The 25576-nt window shown below is 34.1% G+C and overlaps 1 protein-coding gene across 2 annotated transcripts in view; it reads left to right on the top strand.

Annotated features, from left to right (window-relative positions):
- SCN7A (sodium channel, voltage gated, type VII alpha subunit) overlaps window positions 1-17794 on the top strand; it is a 97251-nt gene extending 79457 nt beyond the window's left edge. For both annotated transcript variants that reach the window (XM_011958033.1, XM_011958034.1), the window contains exons 18-25: window positions 987-1160; window positions 3141-3248; window positions 7297-7575; window positions 9709-9762; window positions 10146-10283; window positions 12523-12627; window positions 12909-13179; window positions 16183-17794. In XM_011958033.1, coding sequence (XP_011813423.1) covers window positions 987-1160; window positions 3141-3248; window positions 7297-7575; window positions 9709-9762; window positions 10146-10283; window positions 12523-12627; window positions 12909-13179; window positions 16183-17249 — 2196 coding nt within the window. In that variant the 3' untranslated portion in view covers window positions 17250-17794. The remainder of the gene's footprint in view (window positions 1-986; window positions 1161-3140; window positions 3249-7296; window positions 7576-9708; window positions 9763-10145; window positions 10284-12522; window positions 12628-12908; window positions 13180-16182) is intronic.
- Window positions 17795-25576: the final 7782 nt, after the last annotated feature.

The following is a 25576-nucleotide window of genomic DNA, read 5'->3' as shown; positions in this document are numbered from 1 at the left end:
GTTTTTAGCATGAAGAGCTGTTGAATTTTGTCAAAGGCCTTTTCTGCATCTATTGAGATAATCATGTGATTTTTGTCTTTGGTTCTGTTTATATGCAGGATTACGTTTATTGGTTTGCGTATGTTGAACCATCCTTGCTCCCAGGGATGAAGCCCACTTGATTAGGGGATATACCTAAAGTAAATGACGAGTTAATGGGTGCAGCACACCAACATGGCACATGTATACATATGTAACAAACCTGCACATTGTGCATATGTACCCTAGAACTTAAAGTATAATTTAAAAAAAAAGGAATCACATCATTCTTTATATGAGACTATTTTAATCCTTGCTTACTTTTTGTCCTTTTATGTGTATTGATATTGAAAGTCTGCCTGCCTGTTTTCAGTGCTAAAATATTTATGAAATTGCTTTCAATGACATGATCAGAATTTACACATTCCATAGTCAAATTAAGGTTGACATTAAAACTGAGAAGCTTTGGAGAAACAATTATAGTTTTAATTAATCTTCAGTATTTCAACTAGTTTACTTGATAGCCTTATGGATTTCTGAAGACATTTTAAAAACATATCTGTTTCTCTATGAGTAAGTGGCATATATCTGTGAATTGCTACCTGGAATTACAGATAAGATTTATGTCAGATGTGACTAAAGGTTTTATCTCTTAAGTTTGATGAACTGATTTTGGAGGGGATTTTTGGATTGCTATTTAAAACAGTTATGAAGCCAGGTTCAGCCTATATAAGAACTAGTTCCGGAATCAATTAATGATGTCTGTCATAGGCATGGGGTCAAATAATAATACTTATGGATTGTGTCAATAAATACAAGCATAGTGAACCAGCCCTGGAGCCTACAACCTCTGACAGTGCTCACCATATGCCTATTAGATATGAAATTTTGTTCCTTTCTATATCAAAAGAATTTTTAGAAATTATATCTACACCTAATCCTTATATGTTTTTTTTTTTTACCCACAGGCTTTTGAAGATATATATATTGATCAGAGAAAGACAATTAAAATTTTATTAGAATATGCTGACATGATCTTCACTTACATCTTCATTCTGGAAATGCTTCTAAAATGGATGGCATATGGTTTTAAAGCCTATTTCTCTAATGGCTGGTACAGGCTGGACTTCGTGGTTGTTATTGTACGTATTTTAAAGAAAATTTAAAAGACTATTTGATTTACTTTTTCTTCCTCAGTCTTACTCTTTCACTTCCTGTCAGTTTATTATATCTTTCCTTTCCCTCTCCATCTACATTATTGGTATACGACACCTTTCTTAGTTTATAATATTTAACATCTATCATTTTCTTCTCATTCCAAAATTTTAAAAGTTCAGCACTTTATTCCTGGATTATTATAATAATCACCTTGAATTTACTGCTAACCATGTAAGTTTGTTGCATAATATCTTGATGATATCAGCACCCTAAAGTCTTTCTTTTGTTGGCTTAACTCTTAAATCATATATCACAATTAGACTACTTATGATGTTCACAAGTGTGGGGCTGATCCAAGCTCCCCAAATTTCTCACTTAGATCACTACAATAGATTCCAAAGTGGTGTCCTTGCTTCTGCCCTGCACACCTTCATCCTGTTTTCCACATAGCAACTAGAGTAACTGTTGTGAAATGGAAGTCAGCTCATGTCACTTCTCTTGAAACCTTATGATAAACACCCATCTCATTCAGGGTAAAATCAACAATCTTTGCAATCAATGCTCTACAAGTATCTGTGTAATCTAAACATATTCCCTGTTATGCTCCCTTTCCCCTGTCCAAGTCTGTTTACTGATCCACCAGCACCAACTTTCATGGAACACTTCAAATATGCCAAGATTATTTTCTTCTTAGTGCCTGTGTACTTATTTTTCCTTGCAACTGGAACCTTGGCTGGCATTGATGCCTTAGCCAAAGTGAAACCTTTGAAGGTCTTTCCTTACAACACTATTTAAACTGCAACCACTCCAAGACTCCCTTTCTCTTTGTCTGCTTCCTTCATCTCCATACCCCTTATTAATATTGTACCATTTGTTCATTTGTTTTGTTTATTGTCTGTTTTCTTCCACTAACATATGAGTTCCATTAGGGTACAATTTTTTCTTAGTTTTCTTCCCTCCTTTAAGTCCTGTGCCTAGAACAATTTCTGTCATATTAGAAGGTTCTCCGCGTTTTTGTTGAATGAATGAATGGCTCTCTATTCTATAAATAATGATAGAAGCTCCTCAACCTACAATTAATGATTTAAAATAGCTGACCTATCTTTCCTAAGTTTGCTCTTTCAAATTAGCCTTTTGCTCTAGCCAAACCATACTATGCCTGCGACTCACCTTCTTGTTTCCTAGTCATTGTTCTGTGTCCAGATTCCTTCATGCTTATGAAAATAATACCCAAAGTTCAAACCCTACTTCAAGGCTGTCTCTTTAGTAAAGGGTAAAAAGAAGAAATTTTTCATAATGTTGACTTGAAAATGTAGAAAAATCTGAAGATATAATAAAAGTTAATCTTAGCTTTACCACCTTAGTCATTATTTATGAACATTTATTAACCTTGAATATATTTACTTTTAAAATTTACCTTAGTATCTGGTTATACTTTTTGTAATGTGTGTACTTTTGACTTAACAATATTCATACCTTCTTTGATGCTTATCCTCTGAAAACCTATCTTGTATATTGTCTTAACCATATTTGTATATGAATGCATTTGTAAATATATTTCTTATTTTGTTTTAATGAATATCTGCATATGATTACTGTATTACAAGTAATTATGAAATTGATTCTTAATCTAATTTCAAACTAAAAACAGATGTCACTATAAATCGTTGATCATAAAGAGTATAAAATATATAACTTTTATTTGTCTCACTAAAATACATTCCTTATTACAGAAAATAATTTAGTTTTATCTTTTTAAAGTGATTTTAACACTAAATGATTTTCTTATAACTTTCTGTAAGTGATTATTAATGTATTTTGAAATATATGTAAAAATAATTCACAAATTTACTGGTAAGTTTTTGCTGTATATATCTGTTGTAATAAATGCAAAGTTTATTTTATTTTACATGTTATATTGATTAATATGAAATCCTATTCACTTTTTTAAAAAAAATATATAGGTGTTTTGTCTTAGCTTAATAGGCAAAACTCGGGAAGAACTAAAACCACTTATTTCCATGAAATTCCTTCGGCCCCTCAGAGTTCTATCTCAATTTGAAAGAATGAAGGTAAGAGATGAGTTTCTAAGCTATATCTACAGATTTTTATTTGTAATTACTAAATTTGCACAAATTGGGAAACTTTGTCTTCTTCTCATTTGTACCTTTAACAGTATTAATACAACAGAAACCTTACATTTCATTGCTTAGAAACAGAGAGGAATAGGTACGTTTATTAAGATTCTACATTCTTATTCCTCATAAAGTATAAAAACCAATACAGACAAGTAAAAGAAACTAGTATTTGAGAGAGAAAATATAGTTTGAAAAGTATATTTCTACCCCATATACATATGCATATTAATGAAATTGTCTCCATTTTAAAAATACAGTTGTTAGAAAATGGAACTTGGGTTAGTTAACAAACTTTAAAATTATGCAAACATTGTATACCCTAAGTGGTTACTCACTGAATGAAAGAGAAGTTTGAATTTTAAGATAAATTTGTTTTTTTTAATGTCACAATCACAAGCGATGTCCTGTCATCATCACTCACATGTTAAAACCTCTTCTGAACAATGTAAAGAAAATAGATTGAATATTATAAAATGGCCAGTGTCTGAACAAAGTAAAGAAAATAGATTGAATATTATAAAATGGTCAGTGTTCAATCTTTTGTACCTGAAATGGAAATCGCATAATGCTTGACCTAATAGAAAGAAAATGGAGTCTCTGACCACCACAAGTAGTATAAGTATGTAGCTATACAGTGACCCATTGTATACAGAAATGACAGAACACATTGAAATGTACCTTTTATTTTATTTTATAATACATTTATGTGTTTTTGCATTTTTATTTACATAGATTTTTTTATACCAGTCTGCCACTTTACTACCTCATATCACATATTCATTGCTATGGTAGAACCTAGTGAGAAAATTATTATGTTTAACCTTTATCTCTGTAGTTTATACATTATATATTACATTTAAACTGTTACTGATTAAGAAACCATAACACTTAAACTCTTTCCACTTGGTAAAAAGCGAATGTTTATTTTTCTCTCAAATTTTGAGTGATTATTATACATACAAACAGAAATATAAGTAATTAAAAATATGTATTTTATTTAAAAAATAATTTCAGAAATTTTAATAATTTCACTTTTATATGATTGTGTAAAGTACTTAAGTACATTAATTATATTTGTATATATATACTTAGTCCATGATTCATGATAATATTCTTGTAATTCACACAAATGTGTCGTTGACTCATAATAATAGTGCTTAGGCCTGATCTGTTTGTTAAATACATTTGATTTATCTGTGTTGGGAAATTAATATTTTGATTATGTGGTAAATACATAAAAATTCCAAATGTGGCAAAATCCCAATTATACACCTCAGAAACAAAAAATCTAAAATAGTAATTGTAACATATAATAACTTAAGAAACAGACTTCATTAACCATATCATGAAGATCCACAAGGTGGTGATATTTCCCAGTGCTTTTAAACCAAAATAAGGTGGAAAATAAGCTGAAAATAAGATGGTTGAATGGTTCAATAAGATTGAAGCTAAAATGACAAAACAGCCTGGGCATGGTGGCTTACACCTGTAATCCTAGCAGTTTGGGAGACCAAGACGAACAGATCGCTTGAGCTCAGGAGTTTGAGACCAGCCCGGGTAAGACAGTGAGACCCTGTCTCTACAAAAAATACAAATTAGCCAGGTGTGGTGTGTGCACCTGTAGTCCCAGCTACTTGAGATGCTGAGGTGAGATGAAGTGAGAGGATCACCTGAGCCTGGGAGGTCAAGGCTGCAGTGAGCCGACACTGCTCCACTGCACTCCAGACTGAGTGACAGAGTGAGACTGTCTCAGAAAAAAAAAAAAAAAAGACAGCCACCTTTCCAGTATAAATACTGTTCAGTGATAGGAAAACATTATAGAATATTCTAACATGTAAACTGCAGAGGGCCTATTTACTCAAAATACACACACACACACCCCCCTAAGTAAGTAACTAAAATAAACAAACTCTTTTTTATTTTCGAAAAACGAGATAATGCCAGTTCTTTTTCCTAATAAGTTTAGACATATAGGGAGGAAAAAAAAATAACACAATCAGCAAGTTGTCTGCCCCAGTTTAGAGAAAAGCAGGAAGAGATTTGCCAGGGAAACTGACTCTGTCAGAAATTAGGCCCTGTACTATTTAATGCTGTACATTCATTAGAATGGCAATGAGGCAATGGCTGTGGACAATTCAAGGTCAGGAAAACAGTAGCCAGGCTACAGTAGCCAGGCTTAGAGCAAAGTCGGGTTCAGACCTGAAGTCTCATCTCAACCTCTGGAAGTTCTGTAAATTATCGCTGAAGATATATCATTGAGTATATTAGGAAGCTACATGCTTGTAAAATTAATGATTTATGTATTTAATAAGTTTAAGATCTTAGGTACTGTCTACTTTTCAAATATATGTGTCAACTATATCCACTCTTTTTATTCTCTATATGTGGATTTTCTAAAAGACATAGCATTTTTCTTTAGCAGAACCATTAATGGACCTTTCAAAATATTTAAAAGTATTAACAAAAGATCTAGTTTTAGAAATAAAAGTGTTACTGAAATCATAGTTAAAAGCCAAAATATTAATTCGAAGACAGACAACTATGGAATATCAGCAAGAATATGCAGGCAAAAGGATTAGTATCTAGTAATGACTGAAGGAAGGAAAGGTTAGAATGGTAGAAAACGAATCAATGGTGCCTCAGGAAGAAAGTGAAAGAAGGTCAGGAAAGGGAAAGAAAAAGTATAAAATAAAGAGAGGCTGGGCACAGTGGTTCACGCCTGTAATCCCATCACTTTGGGAGGCCAAGGTGGGTGGATTACCTGAGGTCAGGAGTTCAAGACCAGCCTGACCAACATGGTGAAACCCTATCTCTACTAAAAAAAACCACACACACACACACACACAAAGAAGCTAAGAGAAAAACAAGTAGTGGAAATAGTAAAACATATTATTATATTAGATATAGCAACTGATTTGCATTTGCCTTAGCAGCTTCAGTGGAGTAATAAGAATACAATTCTGATTTGAATTTTAAAGAGTGAGGTCAGTTGAGGAAATAATGACAGTGATTATAGATTATTGCTGATATTCAAGTTTAGGTGGTGGATTCATCTCCCAAGCTTCCTACTCTGGAGTGATTCATCAGTGACACCAAATGGTTCAGTGATGATTGAATCTTTGTGAAGTACAGCAACCCATTTAGTTTCCTGAAGCAATCTCTTCCCTTGGCTTCATTGACAGTACAATCTATTGGTCTTCTGATTCCCCTGACTACTCTTTCACATATTCCATTTCACTTAAAATATATAATATATATATTTTAAGATAACCTCATACATACACATGGATTCAATTATCTTGAATGATCATTTCTGGCACAATACAGGAAATCAATAAGCATGTATATATATATACACATACACACACACACATATTGAGTCAGCAAAATAATTATTTTTTCTAGTATTTGTACTAATCAGCTCTATTGTCATTTAATGATTTTTTAGTACAAACATTTTAAGAATATCTAGATTTGAATGTATTTTCTTTTTTTTTGGACAGAGTCTGGCTCTGTCACCCAGGCTGGAGTTCAGTGGTGCTATCTCTGCTCACTGCAAGCTCTGCCTCCTGGGTTCAAGTGATTCTCCTGCCTCAGCCTTCCAAGTAACTGGGACTATAGGCACCCGCCACCACACCTGGCTAATTTTTTGTATTTTAAGTAGAGAAGGGGTTTCACCATGTTAGCCAGGATGGTCTCGATCTCCTGACCTGGTGATCCACCCGCTTCGGCCTCTCAAAGTGCTGGGATTACAGGCATGAGCCACCATGCCTGGCCCGATTTGATTGTATTTTCTAAATAAAAATTGAATTGCTATTTAGGTTATTCCAGTACCAGCAAGTGGGCTGTTAAATCTTTAGATACAGCCTTTTAAGGTTTTTAAAAAATATGTCATTATATCAATTAGTATTTTTCAAACTGATCAAAAACTAAAACAGTTTCAGATTTCCTATCTAAAGTTTACATTTTTTATATATGCCAGGTGGTTGTGAGAGCTTTGATCAAAACAACTTTACCTACTTTGAATGTGTTTCTTGTCTGCCTGATGATCTGGCTGATTTTTAGTATCATGGGAGTAGACTTATTTGCTGGCAGATTCTATGAATGCATTGACCCAACAAGTGGAGAAAGGTTTCCTTCATCTGAAGTCATGAATAAGAGTCAGTGTGAAAGCCTTCTGTTTAATGAATCCATGCCATGGGAAAATGCAAAAATGAACTTTGATAATGTTGGAAATGGTTTCCTTTCTCTGCTTCAAGTAGTAAGTACACTTTTGACTTTTCTTTATTAATTATATATTCATCCATATTGTAGGTTGAATGCAAAGGACAAAATGTGGGTGATTAATACATTTGGTTATAAAATATTTTAGCGATTAGTAGATAAATGTAATGGGACATACAACTATCTCCCACCCCCAGTATTTCAATGTAGGTTCCTTCTATTTTCCATGTCAGCTGGCTGAGAAATAAAGAAAAAGAATACAAAGAGAGGAATTTTACAGCTGGGCCACTGGGGGTGACATCACATTTTGGTAGGACCATGGTGCCCACCTGAGCCTTAAAACCAGCATGTTTTTATTAAGGATTTCAAAAGGGGAGGGGGTGTACAAACAGGGAGTAGGTCACATGCTTCAAGGGGCAAAAAGCGGAACAAAGATCACGTGCTTCTGAGGAAACAGGACAAGGACAAAATCAGAACTCCTGATGAGGGTCTATATGTTCAGCGATGCACATATTGTCTTGATAAACATCTTAACAGAAAACAGGGTTCAAGAGCAGAGAATCTGTCTGACCAAAAATTTACCAGGATGGAGTTTCCCAATCCTAGTAAGCCTGAGGGTACTGCAGGAGACCAGGGCGTATCTCAGTCCTTATCTCAACTGCATAGGACAGACATTCCCAGAGTGGCTATTTATAGACCTCCCCACAGGAATAAATTCCTTTCCCAGAGTATTAATATCAATATTCCTTACTGGGAAAAGAATTTAGTGGTATCTTCCCTACTTGCACATCCGTTTATAGGCTCTCTGCAAGAAGAAAAATATGGCTCTTTTTGCCCAACCCCGCAGGCAGTGAGACCTTATGGTTGTCTTCCCTTGTTCCCTAAAACTTGCTGTTATTCTGTTCTTTTTCAAGGTGCACTGATTTCATATTGTTCAAACACATATGTTTTACAATCAATTTGTACAGTTAACACAATTATCACAGTGGTCCTGAGGTACCAGTGAGATGTACATCCTCAGCTTACGAAGATAACAGGATTAAGAGATCAGGGTTTCCCTAGAGGGACAGAACTAATAGGATATATATATCTTATTATAAATATAAAATACATATCCTATTATATATTATCCTATATAATATATATTATATATCCCATATATTATTTAGCACATTATATATTATATATTATCCCATATAATAATATATATTCTATATATATTTTGTGTGTGTGTGTGAATATATATATATATATATATATATATATATATATATATATATATATGATATATATGTAAATATATACACACACACACACATATATATATAAAAAGGGGAGTTTATTAAGTATTAACTTACATGATCAATGATCACAGGGTCCCACAATAGGCTGTCTGCAAGCTTGAGGAGCAAGGAGAGCCAGTCCAAGTCTCAAAACTGAAGAATTTGGAGTCCAATGTTTGAGGGCAGGAAGCATCCAGCGTGGGAGAAAAATATAGGCTGGGAGGCTAGGCCAGTCTCCTCTTTTCACATTTTCCTTTCTGCTTTATATTTGCTGGCAGCTGATTAGATTGTGTCCACTAGATTAAGGGTGGGTCTGCCTTTCCTAGCCCACTGACTCAAATGTTAATCTCCTTTGGCAACACCCTCACAGACGTGCCCAGGATCAATACTTTGCATCCTTCAATCCAATCAAGTTGACAGTCAGTATTAACCATCACAGGTAATAATTATTTGGTCCAATCCAAGTGGCTACTTTTTATCTCTTTAGCATTTTGAGGAACTGCTACTCAGTGACTCAGTATCTAGCAGATGTGAAGAGTTGAACAATTCCTCTTATGTCTCTCACAGAAAAGAAAATGTATAGCAGCTACAAGTCACCATGACATATGGCCGCGTGTATTTATTTACCATTTATATATTTGTTTCCCTATTTATCTTTTTCTAGTCATACTATCTTAAAATATTTTGTTACTAACTACAAATAACCTAAGTACTTGAAATAGTTGTTAACAGACAGTATAATAATGAAAATGTTGAGAATCCCAATTACACAGTATATGGAAGTGTGGCAAACCTATGTCAAATGTTTCAGTGCACTAATAACAGATTGAGATTTTACTTTTTATTTGCCAGGAAGCATAAATTTTAAATGCATGTCATTTTTACAGGCAACATTTAATGGATGGATCACTATTATGAATTCAGCAATTGATTCTGTTGCTGTAAGTATAATATCATTTTAAAGTCATTGTTAGGATACAAGCAAAGTCATTTTTGCAATTTGAGCACAGGACACCAGTAATAATGAATAGAAATTAAACGCTTTTCAGATTGGAAATTTCATTGGCAGTGAAATTCTTCCAGAGTTATTATATACAATGATTGAGGTCCCATAGGCTCATTTGAAAGGTTACCAGATTTTGCAACAATGGTTAAATGAATGAAATGAACTTTAACATCCATACAAAGCAATGATATCCTTTGCCAAAGAGCAAAAAGAAAACAGTTTCTTAGGTAGCATTGTTGGGTTTTCTTGTCATAAATTGTTTTATAAAACTTGTTTTAAAAAGCCGGTATCAATAATTTGCTTATTTTAAACTTCTAGGTAAATATACAGCCTCATTTTGAAGTCAACATCTACATGTATTGTTACTTTATCAACTTTATTATATTTGGAGTATTTCTCCCTCTGAGTATGCTGATTAGTGTTATTATTGATAATTTCAACAAGCATAAAATAAAGATAAGTATAAATATTATTTGTTTATCCAATGTCTGAGGAAATCAGGCATATGCATGAATATATAAATGCCCTGCTTCAAATAATTGGCTTTGGATTCAGCTTAATGTCATTTTTATTTGACATGTATCTTAAAAAATCATGATTAATGTTCCTGCACTTTGATGAACATTGCCAAAATGTTCATCTTTACATTGACTTTTAAATCCAAAATATGTACTACACAGTCAAGTTTAAAAGTTAAAAATTATAAGTGTCTGTGTAAAAATTACAAGTGTTTTGAAAATAATGATGTACTGAAAAATAAATACTGTAAGTAAAATTTTCTATCTTAACAAATATGTGAAGAGTTCCAGAAAAAAAGCACTCTTTTACTCGCTGTTATATTTAAAGCCTTCACAGTCAGCCAGCATGGACATCTTTCTAAGTTAGAGTAGTTCTTTCTGCTAGAAGTAGAGAGAGTCATAAATCCTAATTGGGTGGCCTAAGTAGGGGTGCTTGAACCCCGTAAGACAGAGTTCAGAGACGGAATTGAGTAACTACTGTTTCATGCCATTTCTAAAAAGCGACTTCCTTCAGGGCCTCCACAAATACAAATGACTAAAAAGACATGTAAGTCGAGTTGTTTTACACAGGCACCTAATCTCTTTTGGGAAGCCTTCCAAAAAAGTCAAAGGAAAGAATAGTTTAATTTTGAAATTTTATCTTCAGCCATGTAATCAAACTTTAGCCATGTGTAAAATCTGATACAGTAGACCCTCCTTATCCAAGGGGACTTTGTTCCAAGACCTCCAGTGGATGTCTGAAACTGCAGGGTAGTACCTAACCTGATTGCTGTAAATCAAAACATGTTTCTGTTCACGTTAAGATGGCTTTTCCATGACTAAGGCTTATCATGCACTGTGGCCATTTGCAGTTTGAAGTATAACGGCAAATCAAGCATACATTTATTTTTCATTCTTCACAATTTCATGGACAGAAGATTCATTCATACCATAGATTTGGCAGCCTCAGCATATATATCTATATATATTTTTTCTTTCCTTAAGTCAAGCACTTTCACCTTTTCTCTTAAAGGAAGCACTTTGCAGCTTCCTTTTGGCATATTCGAATGCCAGCATCACTTCTCTTGCATTTTGGGGGTTATTATTAATTAAAATAAGGATTATTTGAACACAATCGCTGCGATAACAGAGATAGCTGCAAAGTGACTAATGTGTGGGTGGCATAGACTGAGTGGATATGCTGGACAAAGGGATGATTCACATTCCAATTTCCACAGAGCAGGATGGCACAAGATTTCATCACACAACTCAGACCCACATGAAATTTAAAATGTATTAACTATTTATTTTTAGGATTTTTCATGCAATAATTTCCAACTGTGGTTGACCATGGCTAACTGACGCTGTGAAAAGTGAGACTTCAGATAAGGGGGGACTACTGTATATCACTCTTGAGTCTCCACCAATGAAATAGGAGTAGACAGCTGAGTGATCAAATGTGATTTTGATTGGATGCTTCAGCTTTCTACGAATATCAACCCTGTAGGATAACATACTAAGATTTGCTTCTAGGCTTCCAATTGGTGTTTGCCATCAATTTAAGCAAGCAGGTCCTGATTTAGAGCAGTAACAATTCCTAATTCCTAGGACATGACATTATTCACTTCGCATATATTACATAAGATACTGAAATTAGCACTATAAACACAAAAATTAATAAGTCCTCAAACGTGCTATGAAGAAGCAAGCACAAGGTACTTTTGGAATAATAGTAAAAAAAATCTTCTGATAGTATTTGAAAAATAAAGCAATATACAGTCATATAAAAATGATCACATATGATCATTTCTGTTTATTTCTGCTTATTAAAAGATACAAATCAACTTTTCCTTTAGCTGTTGAACTCAACCTTTCTTAGTAAATATTTCCAGATATCCCCTGCTGTTTCTCCTTTGCCCTCTTCTACAACCCTGTGTGAAAATAGAGTTGACGCTTCCCTAACAGAGTGCACTTAGAGGTTACTGAATTTCTGTCACTATCGGCATGTATTCTGTATGTGCTTTTTATGGATTTTTGGGCAGAAAGTCAGACATGTTCAAACATGATTTCATTCACTGCAGTTAAGCCTTTTTTTAGAAGAGTAAATTAATAATTGCCAAGTCTTTAAAATGCATACTAATATAAGGAAAAATTTGGATTAAGTGTGATTTTAATATATTTTTCTTTCCTTTCTTTACCTGGGAGGCTCAAATATCTTTATCACGGTTAAACAGAGAAAACAGTACCACAGGCTGAAGCAGTTAATGTATGAGGACTCTCAAAGACCAGTACCTCGCCCACGAGTAAGAAAATGTCTAGATTTTTTGAAACTTCAATGGAGGTGTTTTTTATATATTATTTTAAAAGCCTTAACAAATGCTTTTGACAAAATTTTTGTGTCCCTTAACAAAGCTTTTCATGGTCATTTTGTTTGTTTGTTTGTTTTTACTATATGTTATAGTTTGGCAAAAATTTGGGTTCACACTCTCATTTATTTTGGGAAGAAAGTGGTAGAGTATAAAGACCATATATATGTATATGTATCCTATTAATGGGACTATTGCACCTGTTTTTTTACCCACAGAACAAACTCCAAGGATTCATTTTTGACTTGGTAACAAGCCAAGTTTTTAATGTCATTGTTATGGTTCTTATATGTTTCCAAGCAATAGCCATGATGATAGACACTGAAGGTCAGAGTCTAGAAATGTACATTGCTCTCTACTGGATTAACTCAATTTTTGTTATGCTATATACTATGGAATGTATACTGAAGCTCATCGCTCTCCGTTGTTTTTATTTCACCATTGTGTGGAACATTTTTGATTTTATGGTGGTTATTTTCTCCATCACAGGTGAGATTTTCTTTTGTCGAATTTTTATTCATAATAATATTAATTCAAGCAAGCTCTTACACTAAATATCTCATGAAATATAGTCTCCTAATAAGCAAAACAGATAGGGATCTTTTTTTATTTTCAACAGGAATGCTTCACATTTGTATTCATACATGTACCACCCATGCCTGATAGAGATAAGATGTTCAAAAATATTTCTTGGACTAGTAACATAGACTTTGCATCACAAGCCACCAGGTGAATGTTTAGTCACCCCTTCATTCTGTAATATACATTAATTTTCTAGATGACACTAGAAAGATCTTTATGCCTTAGAATGATGTAACCTTTCAAGTCTGTTATTATTTCCTTCCCTCTAATCTCTAAAACTATTTATAACTTATACAATACTAGAGTTTCAGGCTTTAATAAATTTGTTGCTTGTTTTCTCTTACTTTGGAGATCTCTCTCTTATTTAATAAATATACTTGATAATTCTCTTTGTGAATAAAAGCTGTATTATATACAAAAAATTCAGTAGTAAACAAGATAGGTGTAATTTCTGTGTACACATAGCTTACAGTCTATTAAAGGATATAGATAATTAAACAGTACATTTTAATATGTGCTGTTAAGGTTATGGTAGGGAAGGCACAGGGTGCTGCAGCAGCATAGCAGAAGGAGGTCACCTAATCAGTGAGTAGAGGTCAGAGAAAACTTTATGGAAGATGTGAAATCTAATTAGAGACTTTTCAGATAAGGAGATAGCCAAGCAAATAATTTAGTGTCAAAAGAGTTTCGGGCAGAGAGATGTTTGTCTGCTTCCCCATAACACACATATTACGATGTAAGTTCCATGAGAGTAGGAACAATATTTAAGTTTACTCATCAAGCACTATTCTATGTATTGAGTAGTAGAAAATGTAGATAAACTGTTTGCTCAGATGTGCTTCCAAATATTCACTCATTCAGTTGATAGTGGAAACAATGCAACTAACTACTGAAAAAAACCGTAAGTTTCAGAAAAGAAGCAACTATCAGAAAAACTGATAGAAAAGTACGTGAAGACAGGAGGGAGCTGATAGGAAGAAGGCTGAGGAAGGATGGAATTAGAGTCCTGTAAGACTGAAGAGGACTTCATCAGAGAACTGGAAGGAAAAGCAATTGCAGTCAGAGAGAAAGCAGTTTGAATTTGAAGTTTCAGAAGGCAAGGTATCCTGGATCCAGAATGTGATTATAAATGTGGATTTGTAAAATGATGGAGAAGAATATAATAACTTGAGAAGACCAAAGACAGAAAGTAGCTTTTAAATGGATTGTTGATGGTAGATGCTAAGGTGAAATGAGAGAGATTGAGTCAATTATTGAAGTATTCAATGAATATGAATGAAGAATGAGTAGACTATAGAGCCAAGGAATGGTAGGAAATGATATAGCTGAAAGGCATGCTCCACAGTGTCAAGAATCTCTTTCTTTATAAAGATAATAGGAAGGAAAAGTGACCAGAAATCACATTGAAAAGAAAGAAAGATACATATTTTTTCTTTCTAATCTGAGGAAAGTGGAGTGGGGAAGAATGAGCTCCCTGTATTTGAGAGGGTTGCAAGGGAAATAGAGGCTTCAAGATAGAGCCAGATTTAGCCATCATCCTCTGTAAACTAAAACAGGAACAGAAATCCAAACACTACATATTCTTACTTGTAAGTGGGAGTTGAACAATGAGAACACATGGACCGTGAGAGGGGAACAACACACACCAGGGCCTGTTGGAGGGTGGGGTGTGAGGGGAAGGAACTTAGAGGACTGGTCCATAGGTGCAGCAAACCACCATGGCACATGTATCCCTGGGTAACAAACCTACATGTTCTGCACATGTATCCTGGCATTTCTTTTTAGAAGAAATAAAGAAAAACAAAAATTAAAAAAAGAACCTTCCCCTGCCCCCCAAAAAAGAGATTGGGTTAAAAAATTAGTGATGAGAATGCAGAGGAATTTATTCACAATTTAGTGATACTTCCATCATAATGAAAGAATTTGGAAGGTTGAAGGAAAATGAGAATTTGGGTCAGAGTAGAAGATTCACTAAAGCACTATAGAGATAGGGTATTGATAGGATAGAACATCAGCAAGAAATGTTATCTTAGGCAGAGACCAAGTTTAACAGAAATGTGAGATGTGATTCCTCCAGATTCAACAAACCTACCATATCACTTAGAAGTCTCTTGGGATTCTTCCTTCCACTACCTTCTCAATTCAAAATAAACAACATTCTCTCTAATACTTCCAGAGAACATGTCTTTAATGTAATTATAATTTTAACTTGTTTGATAGTTCTTATGTTAATCACTGCCATACTTCCCTCATCTAACTACCACAGCTACAAAAAAGTTCTAAAAAAAAAGACTTATTTATTCAACTCATATTTAAAGTTCCTGGAGCCCCAGTACTATTTATGAAATAAAGAAATTAAATTACAATCTATGAATCATGGAATGCCAGACATTTCTGTAATTATATTTACCAATTAGGTCTTTCTGTCTTATAATTATTTTATATGTCTATCACTAGTTTCTAAATTATAAGGTTCCCAAAGACAGAAATCATGTCATTCATCTTTGCATATTGATGTGATATATTTATTGGGCATTCAGTAAAGGTTACATGGAACTAAATTGCTTGATCCAATAGCAATAAAAAATTATGACTATTGTCCTACATTACAGAATCAGGTCATCTGTAATTCCACAACTACTTGATCTATACTACTCTTAGATTATGTTACAGAAAAATAATCTTCCAAATTTAGCTAGATACCCTAAGCATTGATACAGTTGGTGTTTGGCTGACCCAAACTGTCAACATACTAACTGTTAAATGAGAATGATTAGTAAAATAGAAGGGATCAATAAAGGATTAATAAAATATAGGGAAAAACGATTAAGTGTAAAATAATTTATAGTCCTCAAAATACAATTGTGTTTGAATAATTGTATAGCCTGCTTTATCTTTTCCCACCCCCAGGACTATGTCTGCCTATGACAGTAGGATCCTACCTTGTGTCTCCTTCATTTGTGCAACTGATACTTCTCTCACGGATCATTCACATGCTGCGTCTTGGAAAAGGACCACAGGTGTTTCATAATCTGATGCTTCCTTTGATGTTGTCCCTCCCAGCATTATTGAACATCATTCTTCTCATCTTCCTGGTCATGTTCATCTATGCCATATTTGGAATGTACAATTTTGCCTATGTTAAAAAAGAAGCTGGAATTAATGATGTGTCTAATTTTGAAACCTTTGGCAGCAGTATGCTCTGTCTTTTTCAAGTTGCAATATTTGCTGGTTGGGATGGGATGCTTGATGCAATTTTCAACAGTAAATGGTCTGACTGTGATCCTGATAAAATTAACCCTGGGACTCAAGTCAGAGGAGATTGTGGGAACCCCTCTGTTGGGATTTTTTATTTTGTCAGTTATATCCTCATATCATGGCTGATCATTGTAAATATGTATATTGTTGTTGTCATGGAGTTTTTAAATATTGCTTCTAAGAAGAAAAACAATACCTTGAGTGAAGATGATTTTAGGAAATTCTTTCAGGTATGGAAAAGGTTTGATCCTGATAGGACCCAGTACATAGACTCTACCAAGCTTTCAGATTTTGCAGCTGCTCTTGATCCTCCTCTTTTCATGGCAAAACCAAACAAGGGCCAGCTCATTGCTTTGGACCTCCCCATGGCTGTTGGGGATAGAATTCATTGCCTCGATATCCTACTTGCTTTTACAAAGAGAGTTATGGGTCAAGATGTGAGGATGGAGAAACTTCTTTCAGAAATAGAATCAGGGTTTTTGTTAGCCAACCCTTTTAAGATCACATGTGAGCCAATTACGACTACTTTGAAACGAAAACAAGAGGCAGTTTCAGCAACCATCATTCAACGTGCTTATAAAAATTACCGCTTGAGGCGAAATGACAAAAATACATCACACATTCATATGATAGATGATGATAGAGATGTTCACGCTACTAAAGAAGGTGCCTATTTTGACAAAGCTAAGGAAAAGTCACCTATTCAAAGCCAGATCTAATCCCACTTACCACCTCTGCATATTTCTTCACATATCTGAAAAATGTTGAAAGCCTAAGCCAGGAATAAAAGATCAGAAAAAGTAGAGATAATCAATTCTTTACAACCCATGGTAATTAAGCTTATATTCACAAGACTTCATGCCAATTCACTTTTTAGCATTATATCTAACAAATCCAGAGAACCCTTAATATTGCTGCAGTGAGTTTAAAGTGGGTTAAAGTGGCCATTTGACAGTCTCATGTTTGTTTTCTCTATATGGCTTATATGATGTGTGCCTTCTAGGGAATGAAGGGAAGTGGTGATAGAGATCAGCAGCAGCAGGGGCTTTCTTTTATATTTTATGTATAATTTAATGGGCTTCAAGTCACCGCTATTAAGACTTACAAGTAAGCAAATACTTTCCTGATGTGGGATGGTGAAATGCCACCGGCTATTAAATCATAAACTTGCCTAGACAAATGCCAATTGGAAGAAAGGAGAGAGCAGTTTTTTAGAACGTGCCTTTGAGATCAGCCTCAGAGATTCTTGGGCTGATTAAAGCTGCATTTGAAAAAGATTGGTTGAAGCTCTATGTTTATTTTTGTATGTTCTTGTTTCCTTTTCATTTTGGAACTGGGAATGAATAGGATTTCACTGTACTCGAGCTCCTGGTTTCTCATCTCTGGCTAGTTCCACCTAAGCTCTGGCTCTCGAACAGGACAGATTCATAAAACAAGAAGCATAAAGGAGAGTTATGGCCTACTTTTTTTGCATTTTCTTCTCATTTACACCTATTTTTTAAAAAGTATACATTTACTAAAATGATGTAATAGATAATATGTTAATAGACTCAAGGTTTACCTTATTATGAAATTGATGTATTTTTACCAGTTATTTCTAATGTAACATTGAATATATAAGATCTGACAAATGTATGTTTAAATATGAATTAGAAGAGTTGAGAGCTACCATTATGTACAGGGATTCTCAGAGTGTCTTGACCCTTAACTGGGAAGTTGTGGCAACTTTAAGGTACTTTTTACTGTACGTTATAATTCTTTACAACTTAGAGAAAGATAATGGTCACTCAAACTATGAGAACTATGAATTAGGAGATAAAAGTTTAAATTTGTTGTTGTTTTATAACATTAGTATGTACAAGTTAATTTTCCCTTATATATTTACATTTTCAAGGTTTTTAATCTTATCATATACATCAATACTCTATAAAATGTTTTATATTCAAAGAACTGTAGAATCCTAAACATTAGTTTTCACTATTGAAATCATTATTATTATTATTATTATTGAGACAGAGTCTCGCTGTGTCTCCCAGACTGGAGTGCAGTGGCACGATCTCGACTCACTGCAAGTTCCAGCTCCCAGGTTCATGCCATTCTCCTGCCTCAGCCTCCCCAGTAGCTGGGACTACAGGCGCCTGCCACCACGCCTGGCTAATTTTTTGTATTTTTAGTAGAGACGGGGTTTCACCGTGTTAGCCAGGATGGTCTCGATCTCCTGACCTCGTGATCTGCCCGTCTCGGCCTCCCAAAGTGCTGGAATTACAGGCGTGAGCCACCACGCCCAGCCTGAAATTATTTTTTAAATATAGACATAAGTAGTTGTCCTTTGACTTATTCATATAAATATAGTCGTTTACTTACAAGTAGTTTGAGATTCTGCGAGTTATTCCGACTGTATGAAGATTGATTTCAATGAGTCTGCTAAGTCCTAAAAGATTCAGAAAGAAAATTTATATATCATTGATTTAAATGTCATCCTTTAAATATGTTGTGTAACATTCAATATAGTTTATGTGTCAGTAATTGTATTTTATTCTGAATGCATGATCTCAAGCCTTAACTATTATAATCTTTTTTTGCCCCTCAGAAATTGAATAACCTAACCAAGATGCCTTTAGGGGATGCCCTAAATGAATGTAATTTCAGGATGTTTTTTTCCTCTCTAAGTGTTCCTTCCCTTTCTCCCCCTGCTCTCCATTATATTATGGGGACCAGTGAGGAACCAGTGTTGACTTGGTGAAAATGTGACAGCTGGTGCTTTAAGCTTCTCTGTTTTCTATTTCTTGGGAATCCTGTAGAAACTGCTTCAGATACTTAAACTGAATCATAACTTGCTTCTGTAGATTGCATAAAGACAACAAACTGATTTTAGTTTGAAAAGTATGTCTTTTACTTGTAAACCTTGTTTGCCAGTTAGCTTCCAAAAGCTGTGTAAAGAGTTATTTTTAACAAAGTCATAACAATATGTTACTTTTTAGATGCTATAGAAAATAATAAATATAACTTGTAAACCACATTAAGCTGTGTTTGTTTTTAATTTGATAAATCATGTTGGCAACTTTGTGTAATTTACTTTTTAAACAAAGCTTTACATTGAAGTTTGTTAATTCAGGCTTAAAACTGGAAACAGTTGTGCTCTCTTTAGATCACATAATTTTGTAAAACAAATTTTAGTAAGCTTACCAGAGGCCCCTACACATTAACAAGATATAAAAAGATCACTCTTCTCATCAAAATTATAATGATAATTTTATTAGATATATTTTCGTATTATTAGAATTTGCTTTCTGGAAGAAAATACTGAAATTAAATTTATTGGTACACTACTATTTATCAATTTCTGCATCTTCAAAAATTTTATTGTGCTTCATTAATAAATATAATACACTTGAAATTGTTTTAAAGATAATGGTAACAGCTACCATTTATTGAGCACACTCCTATGCCCAGCCTTATCCTATGTATTTATCATGCATGAAGAAGTGATCACTCTTAGTTCATGAGTGAAAAAAGTTAGGTTTAGAAAGGTGATGAAGTTTTTGTATGGCAGAGACCTTATAAGTAAAAAGGCCAGGACTCTAAACCAGGTCCAGTTACAGAACCTAGTGTGTTTTCTCTCACACTCACTCTTGCTCTCTCTCTCTCTCCCTCTCCCTCTGTCCCACTTTCCCCATTTGGTGGAGGGAATTTTAAAAGTAGAGACATTCCCTGGAAAAAGGGAAGTCACAAGAGATAAAATCATAGAAGTTGAAAAATTCAACATTTTGTGAATGCTGAATACTAAAGGTAAACTCAGATCCTATTCAGATAAAGATATATCTGAGACTGAAGAGCTTACCGACTACTGGGGGGAAACATAACTATGCAGCTGGTTATAATATGTGATAATTTTTATACTATGATTGTACATTGTAATACACCATATGGGCAGGAATAATGGGTTCTGTGTTGGATATCAGAGATGAAGTGAGTAAAGTGGGCCCCTGCAGAAAAAGGAGGACTTTGTCAATTAAAGAAGCGATTTTATTAAACACAGAGGCACTTGTAAGGAGAAGAGTCCACCACAGAGATGAGACCTGGGCATCCAGCTTATAGTTCTTCATCCTGGAGGATAAAAAGATATGAGCCAAGGAGACGATAAATCCCTATTGCAGAGGTTAGCTAGAAAATCTGAGCAGAATTACTCTGGACACCTCAAATCCCTTCTCAGACATGTTTTATTTTTCTCTTTGGTTTTTGAACTTTCTCTCCTGTTATCTGTTCCTTTCCATAAATTCTGGGTCTGCATTCTTATCTATAATGGTCAATAAAGAACTCCAGTGAATGAGTGAGTCTTCACAAGTGGAAATTTTCATCTTTATGTTTGGTAAACTAAAACTTTCAGGGTTAGACACTTAATCATCTCCTCATCTGTACAGAAACCTCTGTCTTCAATTACTTATAATCACACACTGGCTCAAAGAATTCTATCCCAACTCCAGCCCCAGGTTCTACTCACTATCCAGGTGGCATAACCCTATACTCCTGGATTCTAGTCTAGGCTCTTTGAAAGTCTACACCTTCAAATGATCCATAAGTTCGCAGTCCACATTTATACACAATTTTATCACCATTTTTTCCTTATTTTCTCCCTCCATTTTGTCCTTTTATAAAAATCTGTTGAGCACCTCCTAGGTATTAGGCACAACAATTTAGAGATAAATAGGATTGCTTTTATCCTTAAAAAGTCATTTCTTAGTGTGACAAAACACCATGTTGGAACTGTTTGTTAACTCCCTTCCAATAGCGGAGATCCTCACCAAGAGCTAGTGGAAAGTTTTACTGAACTGAGCAGAAAAGCTGGATCTTGAGCTAAGTGTTCAAGTAAATGGGATTTTGTTGGAGGTGACGATGAAAATGAGGAATGACATCCTAAGCTGAAGTAACAGCAAATACAGAAGTGTGAAAAATAGAGTCCATAAACCGCAAGTCTCTCTACTTGTATGTTAATGCAAAAAGCATTCAAAAAATGGCATGAGATGGTAGAGTTGGAATCTAGGATGTGTTCATGTGAGGGAAAGAAAAATGACAACTCAAGAATGTTAAGGTTGAGATGACTTCAAAGGAACACTTAGACTGGGTGCAGTTGCTCATTTCTGGAATCCCAGCACTTTGGGTGGCCAAAGTGGGAGGCTTGCTTGAGCCCAGGAGTTCAAGACCAGCCTGGACAACATGGTGAGACCCTGTCTCTAAATTTTTTTAAAAAAGAGAACACTTAAAGTGGGCTTTCTCAATTACCAAGCAATACCTATCTTATAAATTAAATTGCTCGTATTGTCTATCAATCATTCTTTTTAAAATATATTTATTGAGACATGATTAACATATCCTTGTAAAGTATATAATTAGATGGTTTTAGTATATTAACAGAGCTGTACAAGCATCACAGCAATTCAAGTTTGTAACAGTTTTATCTCTGTTGAGAGTCACTCCATATTCCACCACCACCTAACCCTAGAAAACCATGAATTTACTTTCTGTCTCTATAGATTTATCTGTTCTAGACAGTTCATATTAATGGAACAATATAATATGTGATCTTTTTTCTTTTTTGTTTAACTTTTATTTTAAGTTCAGGGGTACAAGTGCAGGTTTGTTACACAGGTAAACTTGTGTCATGGGGGTTTGCTGTACAAATTAGTTCATCACCCAGATATTAAGCCTAGTACCCATTAGTTATTTTTCCTGATTCTCTCCCTCCTACCACCTTTCACCCTCCAATAGACCCCAGGGTGTGTTGTTCCCCTCTATGTGTTCATCTGTTCTCATCATTTAGCTCCTACTTATAAGTGAGAACATGCAGTATTTAGTTTTCTACTCCTGTGTTAGTTTGCTAAGGATAATGACCTTCATTTCCATCCATGTCCCAGCAAAGGACATGATCTCATTCTTTTTTATGGCTGCATAGTATTACATGGTATATATGTACCACATTTTCTTCTTCTACACTGTTGGTGGGAGTGTAAATATGTGATTTTTTTTTGACTGGCTTCTTTCATTTAGCACAATATTTCAAATGTTGTAGCAGATATCAGTACTTCATTCCTCTTTATTGCTGATTAATATTTAACTATGTGGATATATTATATTTTATTTATCCATTCATTATTTGGATTGTTTCCACATTTTGAGTATTATGAATAATGCTGCTATGAACATTAGTGTACAATTTTGGGTAGATCCATTATTTCAATTCTCTTCACTATATACTTAGAGGTGAAATTGGTACCACTATGTTTAATTTACTGACAAACTGCTCTACTGGTTTTCAAAATTGTTCCAACCATTTTATATTCCCACCAGCAATGCATGTAGGTGTCATTTTTTCACATTCTTGCTAACATTTGCTATATGTATTTTTGTTTATAGCAATCCTGAGTGTGAAGTAGATTCTCACTGTAGTCTTGATTTGCACTTTGCTAATGGCTAATTATATTGAGAACATTATCATGAGTTTACTGGATATCTGTATGTCTTCTTTGGAGGGATGCCTATTCAAATCCATTGCCCATTTTTAGTTGGATTATTTATCTTTTATTGCGGTTCTTCCTATATTTTAGATAGCAGTTCTTTATTAGACATATGATTTGCAAATATTTTTCTCACGTTATGTGAGTCGTCTTTTTACTTTCTTGATTATGTCCTTTGATACACAAAAGTTTTAATTTTGTTGAAGTCCAATTTATCAAGCTTTTACTTGTACTTTTAGGATATTTGAGAAACTATTGCCTAATCCAAGCTTACAACGATTTACTCCCACGTTTTCTTCTAAGAGTGTTGTGTTTTAGCTCTTATATTTAAGTTTATGCTTCTGAGTTAATTTTTGTGTGTGTATGGTTTGAGACAAGGGTCTAAGATTATGCTTTTGCATATTGCTATCCAGCTGTCCCAGCACCATTTGTTGAATATTGTTCTTTCCCCATTCAATTGTCTTGACACTCTTGTTGAAATCAATTGACCATAAATGTAACAGTTTATTTCTGGATTCTCTATTCCTTTGACCTATATATCTATTCTTTTTCCATCACCAAACTGTTTAGATTGCAGTAGCTGTGTAGTAAGCTTGGAAATAAGAAGATATGACTCCTTCAACTTTGTTCTAATTTTTTTTTCAAGATAGTTAGGTTATTCTAGGGCTGTTTCTACATAAATTTTATGATAAGCTTATTAACTTCTACAAAAAAGCCAAGCTGGGATTTTGATAGAGTTGCCATCAAAACCCTATCAAATGGTTTTGAGAATCGTTTGAGTATTTTTGCCTTGTTTTTCCTTATTCATTAATATGGTATGTATTTTACTTTTATTTACAGGTTTATCAATTGTATTGACTTTTTTAAAAACAGACTTTTGTTTCATTGATTTTTCCTGTTGTTTTCCATTTTTCTATTTTATAGGATTATCCTATTTGTTATTTCATTCTTTCTGCTTGCTTTATATTCATTTTGTTCTGTATAATTTCTTGAGTTAGGGAATTAAGGGTTTTTTGAGACATTTATTCATAGCCAATATGCCCTTAAAGATTAAAAGTTTTCTCCTTGACACTATTTAGTGGCATTTTACATATTTTGATATGTTATAATTTTTATTTATTCAGTTCTGTGTATCTTAAAAATTTCCTTTAAGGCTTCATCTTAAGCCCTATGTATTTCTTAATTTCCAATAAGGCTTTCTCTTAGGCCCATGGATTTAGAAATGTGCTGTTTAATTTCTACAGATTTGGAGATATTCCTTTGTTTTATGTAATTAATTTATAATTTTAATCCTTTGTGGTCAGAGAATACACTATATATGACTTTAATTCTTTTGAATTTATTGAGGTTTGTTTTATGACCCTGGCTATGGTCTATCTTAGTAATTGCTTCATGGTCTATCTTTGTAATTGCTTCATGGACGCTTGGAGAAAATGTGTATTCTGCAATTGTTGGATGAAGTGTTGCATATATGTTTGTTAGATCCTGTTCGCTGATTGTGTTGTTCAGAAAATCAGGATATAGAATCTTTGTTGATTTTCTGTCTGGTGTTTTTATCAGTTCCTGAGAAGGAGCTGTTGAAATCCCCAGCTACAATTATGAATTTTTCTGTTTCTCCTTTCAAGCACTCTCAGATTTTCTTACATGTATTTTGAAACTCTGTTGTTTGATGCATATATAGATGACTGTTATTTCTTCCTAATAGCTTGCTTTTTGTCATTATGTGTGTCCGTTTTTGTAGTTAATAATTTTCTTTCTCTGAGGTCAACTTTATCAGATAACAGTGTAGCCCATTTTGTTTTTTTTTTAATTAAGGTTTGCATAGCAATTTTTTTTCACCATTTTACTTTCAACCTATATATGTCATTGAATTTGAAGGGAGTTTCTTGTAAGCAGCCTTTAGCTGTGGTATATTTTTTATCTATTTTTTTGTTGATGTATTTGGAACTCTTACACTTGAGGCAATTATTCATATGCCAGTACTTAAGGTTGCCACTTATTAGCTCTTTCCTGTTTGTTTTCTCTGGACTCAGACCTCTGTTTCTCTTTTCTCTTCTTCCTGCATGTTCCTGGAACATATTTTAGAATTTCATCTGATTTAATTATAGTGATTTTGAGTGTATCATTTTTGGTAGTGGTTGTTCTGAGTATTCCTGTATCTATTTGTCTCTCTCACTATCTATCTATCTCTTTATGAGTCTACTTGTATTACTATTTTAACCTTCCCTTTTCTTCCCCATTTTTATAATATCATCATGAGAATGAGATTATGCTATAATTTTGTTCCACTCATCAAACATCACTTACAAAGCTCATTGTATGACCTATATTTCTGCTTTTTGTATTATTACTTCTTCCTTCCTGATGCTCCATGATCTCTTCTTTTATTCATCTTTTCTGTTAGAAGAATTCTATTCAGCCAGTCTTTAAGGATTATGTCTGCTAGAGAATGTAAAATATCTTATGGTCAGGCCGGGTGCGGTGGCTCAAGCCTGTAATCTCAGCACTTTGGGAGGCCGAGACGGGCGGATCAC

This window comes from Colobus angolensis, unplaced genomic scaffold (assembly GCF_000951035.1).
Source record: "Colobus angolensis palliatus isolate OR3802 unplaced genomic scaffold, Cang.pa_1.0 Scaffold456, whole genome shotgun sequence".
Lineage (NCBI taxonomy): Eukaryota > Metazoa > Chordata > Mammalia > Primates > Cercopithecidae > Colobus > Colobus angolensis.
Note: the sequence above shows the minus strand (reverse complement) of the source record. Positions and strands in the feature narration are given on the sequence as shown.